The sequence below is a fragment of the Nothoprocta perdicaria genome, unplaced genomic scaffold (assembly GCF_003342845.1).
Source record: "Nothoprocta perdicaria isolate Ctin4 unplaced genomic scaffold, notPer1 scaffold_353, whole genome shotgun sequence".
NCBI lineage: Eukaryota > Metazoa > Chordata > Aves > Tinamiformes > Tinamidae > Nothoprocta > Nothoprocta perdicaria.
In genome coordinates, this window is record NW_020455592.1 from 435,380 (window position 1) to 454,375 (window position 18,996).

General features: G+C 61.8%; 1 protein-coding gene across 1 annotated transcript; it reads left to right on the forward strand.

The window, feature by feature from the left end:
* Positions 1-13,089: 13,089 nt before the first annotated feature.
* Positions 13,090-18,394, forward strand: SLC16A1 (solute carrier family 16 member 1). Its single transcript, XM_026044216.1, has 4 exons — positions 13,090-13,344; positions 15,801-15,944; positions 16,461-17,330; positions 17,471-18,394. Exons 1-4 carry the CDS (start codon positions 13,128-13,130, stop codon positions 17,746-17,748), a joined length of 1,509 nt encoding a protein of 502 aa, XP_025900001.1. The 5' UTR covers positions 13,090-13,127; the 3' UTR covers positions 17,749-18,394.
* The last annotated feature ends 602 nt before the right edge of the window (positions 18,395-18,996 follow it).

Here is an 18,996-nt window from a genome sequence, read left to right on the forward strand (position 1 = left end):
CCCGCGCTGCTCCCCCCGCGCCGGGCGGGCCGAGCTCCCGCCGTGCCCCGTGCCGCGGGCCCAGGTGTGCGGAGCGCCGGGCGCGGAGCCGCGCGGCCCTGCGTGCGGCTCGGGGCGCCTGCGCTCATAATACCAAGGTGTCCTGCCAAGTTCCTTCCAGCATCCACGGCTTCATTCAAAGTGACAGGGGGCCTGATTTATTATACTAACGAGCCGGCGATAAATAAACATGACCTGAGAGAATCCCGGGCCCACAATTCCTTTCTTGTTTGTCTCCTTGGGGGACATGAAAGGTTTCCTGCCATTTCCCAGTGCTGCCCGCTCGGCCCTGCTCCGGCTGCCAAGCTTTGTGCCGCTCTTGCGCCCAGCATTTCATCGAACTGACAGCAGCGCCTTCTTAATTGCACTAATGAGGCTCTCAGCAGTGTGGAGTGGTGGGGTCGGCCCGTGCAATGCAGAGCGGCGCCGAGCAGCAGGTCAGCAGGAAGAGAAGCGCCGGGAACAGTGCCGCTCCAGTAAAGCACAGCGGGCTGGAGCAGGAGCCAGAGCCCATGCGCCGGTGCCGGTGCCGGAGCTGCCCCGGCCAGCGCTGGATGGGGCCGACCAGAGCCAACAGCACCGGGATTTAGCACGGGATGCTTGTGGGAGCTCTGATCTCCTGAGACAGTGGCTCCCGCTGGGCTCTTACCATCGAGCCCCAAGGGCTTACGGTAACAAACAGGAATGTTTGTGCTCTGGTAGGAAGGAAAATGGAAAACAGGACAGATCCTGATCCTTATCTTTGCAGCCACCATGAGCCCCCCTGGGGCCAGCAGAGCTGCCCCGCTCCGGGATCTCCTTCCCGGATGCCGCTGGGACGGCCCCGCTCCATGGCCCTGCTCTGCCCCAGGCCAACACGGCGGGAAGCTCTGGGCTGCCGGACCGCGCAGCCCCGCTCCAGGCCGCGCTGCACCGCAGGTCCGGCTGGGCCGCTCTGGTGCCTTGGGAAGCACCAGCGGGAGCCGCAGGCACCTCTGCAGATGTGGGCAACAGCTCCGGGCTCCAGGCAACCTGGCTCTGCCTGACCTGACCCAGCCTGCCACCAGCCGGCTGCATCCCAGGATCCCCAGTGCATCCCAGGCCAACGACTCATGCCCTCTCCCCTTGCTGACTTCACTTCTGTTTCCATCTCCACAGGCAGGTGGGAGCCCGGCTCAGATTTCCAAGGCAGAAAAGCAACTTCCCTTGCAGGGTGTCCTGGTCGCACCGGCCCTGCCCGCCCCCAGCCCAGCTCCCTGTGCCAGCTGGAAATTCACTTGGGAAAAACATCTTGAGCCTCAAAACCAGTGAGCCTGGCGGACGGCCAGCGATCCAGAGGCTCCAGAAACGCAGCCCCAACGTGCAGCTGGCTGCGCTCCCTGCCCTCTGTGGCCCGGCACCCGTGTGGAGCAGGCACCGGGGCCGGGAGCAGCCACGCGGCGCGGAGCGAGTCCCTGCGCCAGGGAGAGCCCGGCCGCCGGCGCCGCCCCTGGTCGGCAGAGCCGCCAGAGCCGCTCGCAGGGACCGAAGCCGGGGCCGGGGGCAGCCCTGCCGCGCACGACGCTAAGCCTGCCCGGCCGGGGTTCTGGCGGGCCCTGCATTCCCTTCCCAGGAGGGGCGGCACTGCATCCGTAATTGGATCCCGGGATTTGCCCAGTGATACTGGGTATAATCGCGCAGCCGTGGTGCCGCCGTTAATCTTGTTAACGCCGTTACATGGCCACGCGCGGGGGCTCCTTGCTGTGCGGCTGCTGCACGTGGGTGCTGCCAGGCCCGGCTCGCCAAGGCTATGTCCCAGAGGTGCGAGGTGGGATCTATCCCGCCGGATGCCTGTGCAGAGGGATACAGCAGGATGCAGATTCCAGCGGCTCCCCTCACTCCCTGCAATGCTCTGGGATGCAACCCTGGCCAACCCGTCCCCACCCCATCCCCATCCCCATCTCCCAGGGTGCCCCTGAGCTCCCAGCCCGGGCCTGGCTTCCCCCTCGCTCCGGGCACAAAGTCCCTCCATTTCCAAGGGATTCATCACTGCTGCTCGTGCCCCAGTGAACTTCCACCCATTAAATAACTGTTTGCGCGCGGCAGCAGCGCGCTGAATCCCAAACAAGCCTCTGCAGCACTTTGGGTTTGTTTATGCCCAGCTAAAACACCGTGCGGCAGCCAAGCCTCCCGCAGCCACGTCCCCGCGGGTCAACTTTGGACCGGGGCGATAGCGCGTTATCTGCTGAGCACACATGGGGCGGCAGGTTAATGCCAGCAGCTTTGACTCGGCTTTAACTTCAGCTACTCCAATTTTCTCTGGGTTTTCCCAGCGCTGGGGAATCGCAGCATGTTTTGCTCTGCCAACCCGCAAGCTGGGGCAGGGCCCTTGCCCAAGGTGGAGTGGGAGACCCTGAAATCCCCCTTAAACCCAGGGCTGCCCTCACTCCTTCCGGGGGGCGGCAGTGGCAGCAGCTGGTCCCACCGGGAGCATTTTGTCCCTGTCGTGCAGGGCAGAGTGACGAGCAGCTCCCCTTCCCGCGGGTCTGCGGCTGCCCTGCTGAGGACGGGGCTCCTCTCCTGCCTCGGCACAAGGACGTGACTCCGCGTGGCCTCTCCTGCCTCAGTGCGAGCTGTGCAAACACGACACAAGCGCGTGCAGGACCCACGCCGAGCTTGCGGGCGGCCGCTTTCCCCGCACGTTGCAGCAGAGCCCGGCCTTGCCTGGGCAGCGCGGGGTGGCCCTAGCGCAGCGGCCGCGCCGCGAGCTCCTCCGCAGGCACCTTTCCTGCGGACGGGCGGCAGAACAAAGCCGCACGCCGGGGCCTTCCTGGCATTGTCCGCGGCGCGGTGGGGCCACAGGAGCAGGGTGAGCGGCGCGGCGGCCGCCCCACACGTGCGCTCGGCGAGGGCAGCACGGAGCACGGCCGTGCGCTCCCCGCGCCGCGCTCCATGTCCATGTGTCCCTGCGGGACGAAGGCTGCCGCCAGTTCCCCGGTGACACCGTCCCCTGAGCCAGGTTCTCGCAGCGCGTGGCCGCCGCCGGGCCTGCAGGCCAGGGCTGCGATGCGGAGCCGAGGTCTCCGGGGCCGGTGGAGCAGCAGCACGGGGGAGCGCCCTCGAAGCAGGGGATGATTCGGTGCCGGATGCAGCTGAATTCGCTGCAGAGCCCCCACCTTTTCCTCTCGCCCTAGGACAGGAACGCACTCATTAACGAGCGTGTTCGGGGTCAGCAGCATCCCACGGGATGGCGCGTGGGAAGCGCCACCACCCAGCGCCGGAGGGTCCCACTCCGAGGGGATGAGACAGCTCCACCTCCCGCTCTCAGGTCCTCCACTCCGGCCACCCCCGCTCGTGGGATGATCCAGACCCCGATCCCTGCGTGTCCCTGTCATCGCCATTTGCCAAGGCCCTAGAGTGACTCCAAGAAGGAATCAGCTCTGCTGCCGGTCCCGCTGACGGCTGCAGGGAGCATCGCCGGGGCAGGAGCAGAGGAGCGGGCAGGTTTCTGTCGGGATGTTGTGGCCTGTTCAAGCCTCCTCTCCACGCACTTTCCTCTTCCAGCAGATCATGTCACACGCAATGGCTGCGGCTGCTGCCCTGTGAGTTCCCGGGGATGGTGCCCACTCTGCCCCCCCTGCTGCCATGGGTCCCCCAGGCCCACAAATGGATCCAAGGGTCAGGAAAACTTTCTGCAGAGTCCGGTCAGGAAGCCGGGATGGATATCTTGAAAGAACAGACCATCCCATGAGACTTCCAATAATTCCTGGAATTGCACTCATGTTGCCTCTCTTATCAAGTGAGACACACGCACAATAGCCAGGTCTGCACTTTCACACCTGCTAGAGACATTAACTCCAGCAAACCCCACGAGCAGCCGCGTTTTGGGATCGTCGCCGCGTCTGCAGCAAGGGCGGCTCTGCAGCCCCGGCCAGCGCAGCCCTGGCGAGGACACGGGGCTGCTCAGAGCTGCTTTTCCAGAGTAGCTCCATTGCCCAATATCCTGCTTTCCCCACAATAAAAGAGAATTCCTAAAGGGATTAGAATTAAATCCGTCTTTTAAAGGAGACAAAGCTGTAAGGAGCGGAGCGCGGGGCTCCATGCTCCATGCTGGAGCAGGGGGTTGGACTAGATGCTCTCTAGGGCTCCCTTCCAGCCTCAGCCGTTCCGTGATTCAGTGAATCAGCCGCGTGGGAGCCTCACTTGGCCTGGCAGCACAGCATTCCCAAGGGGAGCTGGAATGCTGCCTCCCAAGGGATCCTGCCGTCTGGGCCACGTCTCCAAAACAGCCCCTTTTCCTGACTGAAACGGCAGAAGGGCAGCGTGAGGCAGCCCTCGCCTTGAGCCCAGGCCTCCCTTTCCCATGGTCATCGTCCCGGAGTGCAGGCAGAGCAGCGCGGAAGCCAGGCCCAAGCCCCCGGCCGCAAGGCGACACACCAGGCAGATCCTCACACTCTCGCTGCTCCTGTGAACGGTGCCACGGGCACCTCTGCTGCACCCCAGCGTTTGCTGCACACGAGGGGCAAGGACTCCGCTCACTGTTCCCTTCTGCAGGGCCAGGCCCGGGCACACGTGGGACGAAACGCCCTGTGGGACGAAACGCCCTGTGGGGCGGGTGGCACCGTCTCGGCCATGCGGAACCCCTGCTCCCCAGGCTGCAGCGCTTGCAGTGACACCAGGACAGTCCCTGGTGGCAGCACCGGGACACACGTCAGCGGCGCCGAGGAAGCAGAGTGCCGCGCAGGCCAGCGACAGCCAGGAGCCCTCTGGGGAGGATTTAGGACCCTGTAGTCAAGCAACAGGGAGGAGTGACTGGAGCCGGAGACGCTCTGCGGGTTCTGCCCTGCGCGGGAGCCCCGCGGCACAGGGAGCAGCCTCTGGCAGCGGCCAGGCACCGGTGTGGCCGCTGCCAGGAGCTGGTTCCTGGCCAGGCCGGAGGCTGCAGGCACTGGGCCAGCTCTGCACGGGGGATTCCTCGCCAGCGCTGCCTGGAAAATGCCCACAAAGAGCAACTGTTCCCCCGAGACAGCCCTGCAACAGCTTCCAATGTCCCCCTGCAACAGCCGCGACCCCCTGCAACGCTCCCAGACCTCCTGCAACACCTCAATCCCCACAACACCCCCCATACTGCCCTGCAACATCCCCCACTACCGCACCCCGGGCCCCTGCCGCAGGACAGCGCTGGAGGGCGGCAGCCCCGGCCCCGCGGAGCGGAGCGGCCCCCGGGCTCCCCGCAGCGCCGGCACCCCCGGAACTCCCGGGCAGAGCCGCGGCGCGGCGGGCTCGGCTCCCGCCGCTGCATCCCGGTGCCGCCGCATCCCGGTGCCGCGGAAGCGCCGCGCTCCGGGACGTGCCGGGGCGCACGGCGGCCCCGCGGACACGCGTGGGGCCAGGGCCGGCACGTGGCGCGGGGGGCGGTGCCGGCCCCGCTGCCTCCTCCCCCGCGGCGCGGCCCTTATAGCGGGCGGGGGCGGGGGCGGCCGCACTCGGCCGGCGGCGGCACCGCAGGTACAGTCCGGGCTGCAGCGGCCCGGCCCGGCGGCCCACGTGGCGGGGCGCGCGGCGGGGCCCGGGGGACGGGACGGGGCGATCTTGGCGGGAGCGGGGCGGCCTGGAGCGGGGGGGAGCACTCGGGGTCCTGGGGGGAAGGGGACTGCCCGGCTGCTCGGTCCGGCTCGGTCCCGGTCCCGGTCCGCGCGGCCCGGCGCGCTCCCCTCCCCCGCGCGCTGCCGGTGCCGCCGCCGGCCGGGCCGCGCTGCCCGCGGCGGCTCCACGCGGCGCGGGGCGGTCGGGCCGGGCCATGTGCGGCGCCCGGGGCCGCCGCCTCCTTCCCGCGCGCGGCCGCCCCGGGAAGCGCCCGGGCCCCGGGCATCCCCGCCGGCGCCGCCCGTTCCGCGGGCTCCGCTGCGAGCGTGGCCGGAGCAGCCCCGAGGCCGCGGGGACGGCCCTGACCCACATCCCTCGCTCCGGAGGCTGGGGGCGACGCGCCGAACGCGCGAGTGACCCCGATTCCCGCGGCGCGCCCGGCACTCGCTTTTGTTGTTCCTTCGGCCTTGCCTAATTCTCTCTCCCCCGGCACCCGCTGCCTCCCGAAATCCAAAGCTGCGCTGTTTGTTTAAGATTTGCTGAGCTTCTGGGTTTCCCATGTGCTCAGGACTCCGTAAACTGGAGCACGCGGTTTATTGAGCTCTGATCCACTTCAAATAAGTAGGTCTTGTCTGATTTGAGCACTTAATGCCGTCTGAGATGGGTGCCTTTGTGCTTAATGAGGTTCCTCGTTAAAATAATCTAGGCCTCCCTTTTCTCGGCAGCATTGGGCTCGCCTGAGACTTCCCAAGCGATTAAAGTGCTAGAGAAAGGCTGGTCCTTCTGCAGACCTTTTGGAAGGGGTTTTGGAGCCAGGAGGAAGATCTGTGGCCTTTGAAGGATGATCAAGGTGTTTGGTGAGCACCAGGTCCCTGGTGCTGCTGCACCAGGATGGTCCCGTGCAGCAGAGCGGACTGCGCGGCGCTGCCGCCTTCCTCTACTGCTTCCTCATTGCTGCTCTCGTGCTGCCAGGCCAGAGCGAGGGACCCCTCGCCTGGGCAGGACGGAGAGGGGTGTGGGGCCGACCCCGCGCTCTGCTTGACTGGCCCCTTCCTGCCTGTGCCTGGCCAGATAGTGCCAGGATGCGGGGCCAGGAGAGGACAGGGCCCAGATAAGAGCTGGGGCTCGAGGCAGAGGACACTGAGAGGCTGTGGAGGCCGAGCAGGAGGAGGCCAGTCCAGCAGAGTCGCTGTGTCTGCGCTCCGGTGCCACTCGACGAGGAAGCCAAAGCTGCGGCAGCCTGGACAGAAACCTCGGGGCTGTTTGTGTCCATGGGCAGTGTGTGTCCATGGTCAGGCAGGGCGTCCAGGGCCATCACGAGGTGCTGATGGCCGGGGTTTTACTCCACACATTGGTCAATTGCACTGTAAATGTCCCTGATTCGGAGCTGCCAGAGCCCGTGTTCCCCACCCGGGTTGCGGCTGGTCCTGGTGCATCCGCCTGGCCTGAGCATGGGGTGATGCAAGCGCAGGGCTTGGGGGAAATCACAGCAACTGCATCCCCCGCGCTCCGCTGTCCTCGCACTGTCGCAACAAGTTGCAAAGCCTGGAGCCTGCCGCTATATAGTAACCTGTGCTGCTCCTGCAGGCTGCTCCTGGCCTTGAGTGCCCTCTGGGAAGCAAGACTTTCTTTTTTTGGTAGCTGTATCACCCCTGTTGAAATCTCATGATATTTTCCCGATTTGTCCTGTGCCTCAAGCCTTTCCTTCTCTCTCTTTTTGTGTGTGTGTTGCACAAGCCTCCCTTTTTCATGCTAAATGAGGTAATTTAGCATACTGATCCATCTTTGCTGGGAGGGTTTCTCAGCTGTGCTGAGGAGGGGAGCAGGCCTGAGCATGGAGCCCAGGCTACCTGGTAGCTGCTGGGGCTGCGCATGGGCTGGGACTCCCAGCAAAATCCCTCCAGTTCCCACCCGGCCTCTGAGCATTTGCAGGCGCTCTCTGCTGCTCTTGGACCTTGGGTTTGCGCTGACTTATCAGGCAGCTGGGGTGGAGGATGCCCAACACCATGTGCAGGGCTGGAAAGCTGCACAGCTTTATTCCATGTGCCCTTCTCAAGGAGTTAAAGCTGCAGGTGGGCTAAGGGAGGCAAATTGCACCTAATTGCGCACTATAGTGCTAATCTCCGCTGCAGCTTTATGATTTCTCTTTCCTTTTCTGGAATCAGCCTCTAACAGTAACTTTAAAAAGAAGGTGGGAGCCTCTTCCCCTCTTGCCTGGATGACTCATTTCAAGTGCTTCTTTGGAAGCTGCTGCAGGATAATTGCACCACAGCCAAAGATAACTGCGGGGCTGCTGCAGCACTGTGGGGACACATGTGGCCACCTCGGCTCCGGCACCTGCGCTGGCTATAGCACCTGCGTGACCTGGAGGGATCCAGATCATGGAGGTGCTGGAGAATAAACCCCAACTGATCCCGCTCCTGGGAGCAGGGTGGTTGTGTTCTGGCGGTGACAACGGTGCGGCTCCCTGGCAGCTTGCGCTGCCCCGCTCCGCAGGGAGCGAAGAGGATGGGAGCTGCCCCAGGATCTGCATGGAAAAGCGCAGGTGCTTTGGTACCAGATTCTTCTTGTTCTGGGGATTTCTTGGAAAGGCTCAAATCATCTTTGGAGCATTCCAGAGCATTATGGTCCCTAAGCAGCTGCTGCAGGGGGATTGCTCCACCGCGTGCTGAGCGGCTGTTCCCATGCGGCCAGGCCATCCACACAGGAGACATCCCACAGGAGGCATCCTGCACTGTCACAGTGAGCTCCAGGTTGTCACCAGTGTCCACGCTACGTCCCTCCATCCCTGCTGGGCCTGAGTCGGAGGGAAGGTATTTGGCAGCACGAGGGTTTCTTGATTGTGTTACCTGCAAAGCTGCTGGGCTGGGGCTTGTGCTTTGGGCGAATCCCTGGATCTGGGCGTGCAAAATGCTCTAGCAGGGCTGTGCTGCCCGCGAGGCCGGGGCCTTGGGCAGGGGATGAGCAGCCTGTCCCGGGGGCTGGCGCTGCTTGATGTGGTGCAGGAGCCTCTCCCGGGGCTGACCTCATGCTGCTCTTGGAGCCGCGCTCGCCCGGGATTAAAGGCGATGTGTGCCCTGGGGATATCTGCGAAAGCTATTTCAAATAACATTCCTGTAACCTGCCTGCAAACTCAGCCAGGCTGTTTCATGTAGGCTGTTTTGCCCAGGGAGCTTTGGGCCCAGGCTCTGGGGGAGCTTTGTTTGTCGTAACTATTGCTGGGCTGTAACACAGAAATAACCCTGGCTTTTTCCCTTGATCTGGTTGATAATGTGTTTACAGTTGAGTCCCAGCCTTTCTCCTGCTAGGAAGACTCCTGGTTCTTGCTCACAGAGGCTGAGTGTCGCTGGTGACAATAGCTGAGTGCGACAGCCTGGGAAGGAAGCTTTCGATGCATCTGTTTTGGATGGAGAAACAGTGGCTTATTTTTCTCCCTTTCCATGCTCTTGACAACATTAATGCCTTGCTTTGTAAGCCAACTTGCTCAAAATCCTCTTTCCAAGAGGATGAGCAATTCAAGAGCGTGGGGAGCAGGCTCCGAGTGAGGAAGGGGCCAGCTGCGCGGCCCACGTTGGTGGCGTGGGACACGTGCCAGCCCTCGGCACGCAACGGTGCGGAGCTGCTGTGCTGGCAATGCGCCCCAAGCCACGGGCCAGGCTCTGTCCTCCGTGCAGCCGCTACTGGTGGTGGCTGCCGTTCCAGGAGCCCCTCGGGCCTGCCAGGCAGGCGCTCACTCGGTGCTGGTGTGGGCTGCTCCGTACCTCTGATCCAGTCGCTGCAGGCTGGGGCTTGTGCCCGCTGCGGGATGCAATTTTGAGCTAAGGGTGAAGGCAGCTGCCACTTGCGCCCTCTTTTATGAGCACTAGAAAGTTGCCTTGTGGCGTCTCGCTGTCTGCTCTGCAGGGTTACGTGTCTGCGGGACGCTGCTGAGCCCGCGAGCTGGGGAGCAGCCCGCACAGCCCCCGTGCCCCCTCCACGAGCCCTCCCGCGCCCCTGACCTCGCCTCACCCGCCAGCCGCCGCGCTTGCCGAACGGGGCTCAATTGACTATTGTTTTGGTGCAGAGCCTTGCGAGCGCAGGCAGTCACGTATGCCGTGTCCAGCCAGGTTAAACCCCCAGCTGCGGCCACTCGGGGAATTACATCCCCCCTTAATTCTGCAAACCCGCTTATGCCCAGCAGCAGTAAGCGGTGTCTCATTAGCTTGCAACAATTTCATGCTGCCTCCAGGCAGGACAAGGCCAAACGTGAAGCTATAAAGTGCTCTTCACTCAACATCTCGCAGGTGCCCCAGCCTGTTGCTCCTGCTGGCAGCATGGGCTGGCGGGGAACTTGCTGCCTGCTGCCTCCTCCGCACGTCCCTGGCCTCGCGAGCGGTGCCCTGAGCTGCAAGTGCTGAAACGCAGCTGCCTGGGGAGCTGCTTTTGCAGGGCGAGATGCGGGGGAGAAGCGTGTTTGGAGCTGCCCCTGGTAGCACATACTGGTCTGATGGCCGGACTCGGTGCTTGCCGAGCTCCCCGGAGAGTGTGGGGTGGCTCTGCGGCTTGGGCTGCGGCCGGGATCCTCCACAGGCTGCATCTCCTGTGAGGACAAGAGCGTTTGCTGTCCGTACAGTGTGTGCGGGAGGCGCTGGGGACAGGCAGGCCCACGGGGCAGCAGGATGCGGTTGCCTGAGCAGATAGACAGGCAGGGAGGTGCCATGTGCTGGACCCCGGTGCCTGGACCAGCTGTGTCCCTGGAGCGCCAGCACGGAGGATCCTGCGGCACAGGCTGAGCAGCCCCTGCACATGGGATGCCAGGAGAATGTGTACATGGAGCGCTGAAATCCTGTGCCGAAGCTGCAGGACAGAGATAGCCAGTATCTGCGCCTGGCCGCCCGCCGCGGAAGCGCCTTCCCCGCACGGGGCTGAGTGGGCCTCCGCTGGCGCTCGCAGCACCTCGAACGCCCTGGCACCCGCTGGGACAGGCCGGCCACAGCACGGAAATTTGCAGCATTGCGTGAGGAAGTGTCTTAAACACCGCTGGTGCGGAGGGATAACGGCTCTCTGTGCAGGGATCTGCAAGGAGCGCTGCCTCGCAGCCGTTCTCGGCTCATTTGCTCCCCCTTGCCTGGGGGGGCTGGTTCCTCTCCGCTCATCCCAGGGTGAGGGGCCGCCCAGGGCTTGCAGTGCATCCGAGGTGACGCTTGCTGCCATTGCTTGGGCTCATCAGGCTTAATTGCTGCGAATATAATTATTTTATTCCCTAATAGGGCCAACTGGAGCTGGCTGCTGCGCAGCTGCGAATTTCACTTCCAAACACGTCTGACACGTCGCAACCTTCCAAAACAGGGCTGCAAATGCCATAACGACGGCCTGCCCCTCGTGAGGGGGGAGCTTTCCGCTCGAGCCGCAGCCTTTCCCTTCCGCCCAAAGCGGGCTCTGCGCGGGGCCGCGAGGAAGCGCGCAGGAAGCCTCCGCGCGCCGGAGCCGCAGCCATCCCGGGCCGCTCTTCCCCGCGGCTTTGGGATGGCTCGGGGCATCCAGCGCGCGACGCTGCCCCCGGCTCTCGGAGCTCTCGTCTGCTGGCCCCTCTTGGCACGAGGCGGCCTCGTCTCCTAAAAATGCTGCGGGCAAATGAGCGAGGCTTGAAGGGGAACTTGGGGTGACTCAAAGCGAGAAATGGCTGGAGAAGTGGCTGGAGGTGGCGCGTCCAGCCGGGCAGCGCTGCTCAGCAAAGCCTGGCTTTGCTGCCCTGTTTCCAGGAATAACCCGACCTGGGGCTGCTCGCAGTCCGAGCGCCCGGCCCTGGCTCCCTCGTGCCAAGCTGCCCACGCTCCCATCCGCGGGATCAATGATTCTTCGGGCTCCTGAGCATAGTTCAACTAATGGGGCTCGTTTCGGGGCAGCGCTCGTAAATGATTCCTCACCAGGGCCGCGGTGTGGCCGGGTGCTGCTCCTGGGGTCACGCGCCGTGCTGCCCGGTGCAGCCCAGGCTCCTTCCAGCGCGAGGGATCGGCGCTGGGCTTGGGCTAAACCAGTCTTAAGGGCTTAGGGAAAGCAGCCTCCCTCCGGGCTTTGTTCCTCGCCCGTGCAGGAGGCGGCCAGGGAAGCCGGTGTCGGGTGGCTTTTGCAGGGCTAATCCGGTGTCGGGTAGCGGCCATGGGCACCGTGCTTGGCCCGCGCGGCTCCCGGCTGGCACCGGGGCTCCCGGGGCCACTCTGGGCCGTGCCCCTCCTCGGCACCCCCTCCCTGCCTTCCTGGCGCTTGGAGCGGAGGGAGCGACCGAAGGCAGCGGGAGCCGCAGCCGGGAGCGTGGCGGGTGCGGGGATGCTGGCACGCGCCCCCCCCCCAACCCCCCCAGCACGATGGCAATCGCGGCCAGCTGGAAGGAGACGTGCTGCAAATAAGGCTCTTGCACGGCCTGGCATGCAGCCCTGTCCTGCATGGTGCTGTCATCCGTGGGAGCTGGTGGAGGGAGGGTCTTGTGCCCAAAATGAACTTTTTCCTTTGTTTCCTGTTGAAATCTGGGAGCAGAGCAGAATCCGAGGGAAAGCAGGTTAGGATGGTGTCCAAGGGAGCCTGGGGTCCTGCTCCCGTGTGGCTGCCATGTGGTTTATCTGAGTAGGGCCCGGCCTGGGGCTGTCGGGGTCCTGTTGAGGGCTCCCCGACCCTGGCGCTGTGGTCAGACCCTGCTCAGTTTAGCTGGAGCTCAAGACTTCCAGGAATCATGGACGTGCCGACATGACACATTGCCTGCTCCTTGCAGACATGGAGGTGTCGGGGCTTGTGTGCGGGGCCTGTTTTCCCTGATGAATAATAACATGCTTAATAACCTGGGTGTGTTTCTGCTCCCGAGCTACCCGCTCCGCGTGACCCCGCTCCAAGGGGGCGCTTGGCTGGGACCCGAGGTCTCCCCAGCCTCTGCAATGCTCCAATCCTGTGTTTTTTCCTGGATTTCCGTGGCAGCCTCAGCACTGGTCATGGCTGCTCGTGTCATCTCCCTGTGAGCCGGTCCTGACCCTTGGCCCAGGCAGGAGGACCCAGTGTGCTCCTGACTTTCCCTGCCGTGGGATGGGTGGCTTGTCAGGAATATGAGAGGACTTGCTGCAATATTGCTTAATAAGACTGGGATGAACAGAAGGGTGTCTGAGGGCTCCCGGCGTGGGATAGTGGGAATCCACATGAAACGATGCTGGGGGAAGCCGAGCGAGCAGGACGGCGCTTGCAGCGCGGCTCGCCGCGGGGCCGGGCGCTGCGCGGGGCCGCCTCGGAGCCGGAGCCGCCGAGCGCAGACAGGCCCGGCCGGCGAGCGCTGCAAGGCCATTGTCTGCCCTTTGCAGCTTGCAAGGGACCGCCTGTCTTCGGCTTGCTGCCTATGAACACCCGCTGGCCGTCGCTTTTAAAGGCTGGCCGCGGTGCGAGCACGTGCTTGCAGACAGCCTTGCGAGACCGGTGCGCTGCGCTGTCCTGAGCGCACTCCTGCAGGTCCTGGTGCTCGGCTGAGATGGCGCTTTGTCCCTTGCAGATCCTGAGCTCCTGCCGAGGCCTTGCCAGCTACGCTCAAGATGCCACCAGCCATCGGAGGCCCCGTGGGCTACACCCCTCCCGAAGGCGGCTGGGGATGGGCCGTGGTCATCGGAGCCTTCATCTCCATTGGCTTCTCCTATGCCTTCCCCAAGTCCATCACGGTGTTCTTCAAGGAGATCGAGGTCATCTTCAACGCGTCCAGCAGCAAAGTCTCGTGGATCTCCTCCATCATGCTGGCGGTCATGTACGCAGGAGGTAGGCAGCGGCACGTGCTGCGTGCGGGGACGTCCCCGTGCGCCCTGCGGGGCAGCGCTCAATGCTGCCAGAGCGACGAGTCCTCCCATACATGGCAAAACTTCCCATGGCCAGTTTACCTCGAGGAGGTTTGTCAAAAACTTCCATTCAGTGTCCAGAATGTGAAAGCCGGGTTAATCTGTCCTGCTCCGCAAAGCTTTAATAAAAGCTTTCCGGGGAATTACGGCTTGTGTAATTCTCCCCGCACCCGTGCTCCAGGGTGCGCACAGCCCCGGAGCCGCCTTGGGACCTGGGCCCGGCCTTGTGCGCGCAGCGCGGGCAGTGCAGAAGCTCCTGCACTCCTGGTGACCTGGCCTCGCTGTGCCCAAGACGGGCATTTCCCAACGCCCTGCAATGCGGCTTGGAGGAGGCCAGTGGTGCTGGGGTGCATCAGAGCCGCTTGCTTCTCCGGGCTGTGCGCGCAGTTCTGTGCCGAATGGTGCGGCTGGCAGAAGCTCCCGCTCGGGACCCTGTGGTGCTGTCCCGCTTGAGAGGCGAGGAGGGCTGACGCCAGCCGAGCCGGAGGCCTCCTGGGAACAGACCCCGCTTGGTGCGGGCACAGCGGCCGGGCTGCGCGCCCCGTTGCCGGGGCCAGCTCGTAAACGCAGCAGCTTAATGAGATGTGATGGGGCCAGGCCAGCAGCACCGCCCGCGCTGTCCTCAGTGGACACGTCCCCGGGGACGGGCCCTGCAGCCTGGGCCAGGAGCCGTGGCCGGTGCCGCCGCACGGCCTGCGGTGGCGGCCAGCAAAGCAGCCTCGCTGCTGCACGCAGACCTTATCCCAGGGCTGTGTTCACGTCTGTCCTGGAAGCTGGGAGACTGGCTGCATGGGGGCTGCAGTGGCGGATGGGCAGAGGGACCTTCCAACCTGAAGGATCCCTTGTTATGATGGGTCAGCGACTGATCCTAGTCGAGGGCCTAGGGAAGAGCTCGGCACGTGCGGCTTAGGCTGAAGACGGGAGTCCCAAGGGCAGGAGCTGGCGGCTGCCACTCTCTGTTGCAGCCTTGGGGCTCCTGGATCTGGAAATCAGAGGGAACACTCAGATTCAATAACCTTAAATGTCCCTTTCTTATTCCCTCGTTAGGGCATTCCTGTCCCACTCCTGATGCTTTTTTGGCTGTGTGGATAGTCAAACTAGAGCAGCCTCGATCAGAAACATTTCTTGCAGCTTTAGCAGACAGCAGTGCTGTGGATTTTTCCTCTTTCCTTAAAGGAGAAGGGGGGACAGCCCCGTTTCCCGGTGCAAAAGGGAAAGCGCCGGGACGGGGAGGCGCTTGTGCAGTGGGGAGCGTGGCTGAGCCCCGCACCCGCCCTGGGCCGGAGGCCAGAGCAGCCGGAGCGCCTGTGCCGAGGGCTTTGGGACGGCCCGCACGGCCACTGCTGGCCCCCATCCAGGGACACGGAGGTTTGTCCAGGGTTCAGGGTGCAGGTTTTGCAAACAGCCGAGCTCCCGGCACTGCAGCGCATTGGGGCTCGGCGATGCAATGGTCCCAGGGCTGCTGCAGCCGCCCAGAGGGAAGAGGATCCTGCTCCTGGTCCCTGCTGGAATGGGGCTGGAGCTGAGGCTGCGGGAGGGCTGGTTCTGGCTGCCCAGTAGAGCTATTCCAGCCTTTTCCAGGCACTGTTTAAACTAGGCAAAAAGGTCAAGTAGTGTCTGAGGACCCATGAATAACATGTTGACAACCTTGCTAGCTGTTAATGGTAAAACTACATCTGTTAATATTCAATGGATGTTCATTCAGTTTATTTAAATACATTTTAGTGTCTGTAGAGCATGCTCTGCAGTATCTAATCGCTGTTTGCTTTGGATTAAGGCTTGTGATAATGAGGCACTTAAAAGGCAGTGCAGAGCAACTGGGCTTCTCCCGCCTCAAGGGCAGCAGGAGAGGCAGCGCCGAGGCCGCTCGGGCGCCTGCAGCTCCCTGCTCCGCTGCAGCCTCCACCGGGCACACGCGACCGCCCTGTCCCGGGGAGCCAGGGCAAAGGGAGCGACGCTCCCGGGCGGCTCTGCCACCCATGCCAGGGTGCAGAGCCTTGCAGGACATGAGCACCCCAGTGCAAAGTGCTCCGGGGCAGCTCGGTGCTCCCGCAGTCCCCCCAGCTTTCCAGGGCTGCAGCTCTTTCCAGCAGGAGCTCCTCTTGGGTGCTCTGCAAAAGCTGCAGCACACTGGTGCTTGCTGGAGTCCTGCTCTTTCAGCCAGGATTTCAATGTGTTCTTTCCACCAAATGTCACTCCCTTATCTCCAGCTGTCTGCCGCCTGCTTGTTCCTCTCCCCCTAATCCATTCCCTGGCCACGTGAAGTGTCACTGTGCAAAAATTAGAAGCCTATGACAATAAATATCCCGTGCACTTGCAAGTATTTGTGTGCTGTGCAGACGAATCTCACCTCCGGGCATGTCTCCTTTGCCTCCTCAGGCCCCATCAGCAGCATCCTGGTGAACAAGTACGGCAGCCGGCCCATCATGATTGCCGGCGGGTGTCTCTCCGGCTGCGGCCTCATCGCGGCCTCCTTCTGCAACACCGTGGAGGAGCTCTACTTCTGCGTGGGGGTCGTGGGCGGTGAGTGACGGCCGCCCGCATCCAGGCGCCGAGATAACTTATCTTCCGAGGCGCTAGGAGGAGCAACTTGCACCTAGCAATTATATATGAAATGTCTATGGTGAATTTGCATAAATCCTAATTCCCTTTGTGTGTGCCCTAATAAGGGATGCCTGTGGCCACATAATGCAGGAAGAATGTGAGTACTCAGGCATTAATATCTGGCTGCTTACAGTGCAAAGCCTCCAATTATTCCAGTCTCAGAATTATGCCACACCAGGAAAGTCAAGTTTATGACTCACAGCACTGCTCTCCTTTGGACTCCCTTGGATCTTGCACTTGACTTTATTACTGCCCTAGCTCCTGCCTCAAGGAAGGAGTAGTGAGGAGGCAGAATATTGCTGTGTGCTCTGAGAGTTAGCAGAGTAAAAGTCACACTAAATGTGAGAATTGTCCCATCTGCCTCGGTTTACTCAGTCCCTCTTTGAGCACTGTTGGCTCTTTCACACTGAGCACTTTCCCCTCTTACTTTCTCAGGCCTTGGACTTGCGTTTAACTTGAACCCAGCCTTAACCATGATTGGCAAGTACTTCTTCAAGAAGCGTCCCCTGGCTAATGGACTCGCTATGGCAGGTAGCCCCGTGTTCCTGTCCACCTTGGCACCTGTGAATCAGCTCTTCTTTGGCATCTTTGGCTGGCGAGGGAGCTTCTTGATCCTTGGCGGTCTCTTGCTGAACTGCTGCGTAGCTGGATCCCTGATGCGGCCCATCGGCCCCAAGCCAGATCAGCTGAAGAAAGAGGCCACTAAAGAGGTGCTGCAGGAAGCTGGGAAAGCGGTGAAAAAAGATGACGGAGCTGGTGACACCAACACAGACCTCATTGGCGGGAAGAGCAAGAAGCAGAAGCGCACAATTTTCCAGACAGTCAACAAGTTCTTGGATCTGTCCCTGTTCACGCACAGAGGCTTCTTGCTCTATCTGTCAGGCAACGTGATCATGTTCTTTGGACTGTTCACTCCCTTGGTCTTTCTCAGCAATTACGCAAAGAGCAAGAAGATCGCTAATGAGTCTGCAGCCTTCTTGCTCTCCATCTTGGCCTTTGTAGACATGGTGGCCAGACCTTCCATGGGCCTGGTGGCCAACACCAAGTGGATCAGGCCCAGAGTCCAGTATTTCTTTGCCATCTCTGTGATCTACAATGGCGTGTGCCACCTCCTGGCCCCTATGTCCACCACCTATGCTGGGTTCTGCATTTATGCCGGGTTCTTTGGCTTTGCCTTTGGCTGGCTTAGCTCAGTCTTATTCGAAACCCTGATGGACCTCGTGGGAGCGCAGAGGTTCTCCAGTGCTGTTGGCCTCGTGACTATCGTGGAGTGCTGCCCGGTGCTTCTGGGACCCCCTCTGCTAGGTAGAGTGCCCTTCCAGCCGTGGGCCGTCACTGCACGGGTTGGTCTCTGTCCCTCGAGCCCGGCTGCGTGAGGAGCTGGAGCGGGGGGCTGTGTGTGGGGAACCCTGTGTTGGCTAAACTGTTGGCTCTCTGTCCACCAGGTAAACTCAACGACATGTACGGGGACTACAAGTACACGTACTGGGCCTGCGGGGTCATCCTCATCGTGTCCGGCATCTACCTGTTCATCGGCATGGGCATCAACTACCGCCTGGTGGCCAAGGAGCAGAAGGCGGAGGAGAAGCTGAGGAACGAAGGGAAGGAGGAGGAAACCAACCTGGACGAGGCCGAGAAGCAGAAAGAGGCCAACAACGACGTGGCCACGCTGCCGCAGAAGAGCACGGAAGATGGTGTCAAAGAGGAGGAGAGCCACATGTGAGGGACTGGTTTTAAGCCCGGGCGTCGGGGAAGCACCGTTGCGCTGGAATGGTGCTGGGGAAGGGCTCTGCTGGCGCCGAGCAGCCGTGAGAAGTGTCTAAACCAGGGGTTCATTTTAGCCAGGCTTGGAACTGTCTTTCCATCAGTGTTCAACAAAGGTAACAGCTCCATGTGCAGTATCCTCGTGTGCGGGGCCGGCGCGGGGGGATTTTATATTCTGGCTTTTTAACAGTAACATGAATGTACTAATATGTGCCTTAGGTCTTTATATCTAGCTGATTCTGGAGGAGCCTTAACTCTACCCTGTAAACCAGGCTTTAGTTCCGTGTTCTGCTCGGGGTATGGTGTGTGTGTGTGTGTGTGTGTGTGTGTGTTGGGGTTTGTTGTTAAAAAGCCATAAAAAGCTGGATACTGGACTTGTTGAGGCACGATGGGCTTCAGGGCCAAGCCCCGAATGAATCCTGCTTCACACGCTTCTTACTGCAGGCTCTTGTGCAGGAGGCATCTGGGCATGGAGCAGGGGGTGTCCAGCTTGCGTGCCAGACGCCGCCTCACTCTGTAGCTGGTCTCTAGATATGTTTTGAAAACACTTTAGCTACTGTAGATTTCTTTACAAATTCCTCTTCTGTAGTTACGTTCTCATGGGGTAGCGGGGTTGGAGGAGAGCTGGTGGCGAGAGCAGGCCTGGCGCGAGCGGTCGGCGCGGGGCAGCTGCCGCGCAGGGAGCTGCCGCAGGCGCCCGGCTGCCGCGGCGAGGGGCCCCGCGCCGCCCCGACACAGGTATCCTGCTTTCGCTGTTTTATCTGCTAGGAAAAAACCTCTTTTACTTGCTTCTGTTCAACTAAGATCTGGTTAGGCGTTGCCTTAACTGACATCTAGGACCCGCAAGGGGAGGAAAGGATTTGTTTGTACGTATTTATTTTTTATTTTTTAGTGCTGGAAAATATCTCAACGTACGCGGAGCAGACTACCTGTGACTAGCAGGTTAATGGCTCTCAAGTTCTAGTAAATGTTGATCAGAAATCTTGTAAGAGGCTGAGTATTTTTTTCAAATAAACTTGTTTTTTTTATAATTCACCCATCAAATGTTGAAATTTTCTTTCCTAGGAACATGCAATGGCCATATTGCAGAAATGTGCCCGCTGAAGTGCTTTGGGTAGGTGTTACGGGGAGGCAAGCAGGCTGCAGCTGCAGGCATCCAGTTGGGCACGGTGCAAAGCTGCTCCTCAGCCCTGGGAAGCAGTCGAGA

Excerpts from the sequence above, each read along its gene's own strand:
- SLC16A1 (XM_026044216.1), top strand. The coding sequence starts at position 13,128 with ATGCCACCAGCCATCGGAGGCCCCGTGGGCTACACCCCTCCCGAAGGC. Across the intron at positions 13,345-15,800 it reads GGCGGTCATGTACGCAGGAG|GCCCCATCAGCAGCATCCTG; the intron begins GTAGGCAGCGGC and ends TTGCCTCCTCAG. Across the intron at positions 15,945-16,460 it reads CTGCGTGGGGGTCGTGGGCG|GCCTTGGACTTGCGTTTAAC; the intron begins GTGAGTGACGGC and ends TTACTTTCTCAG.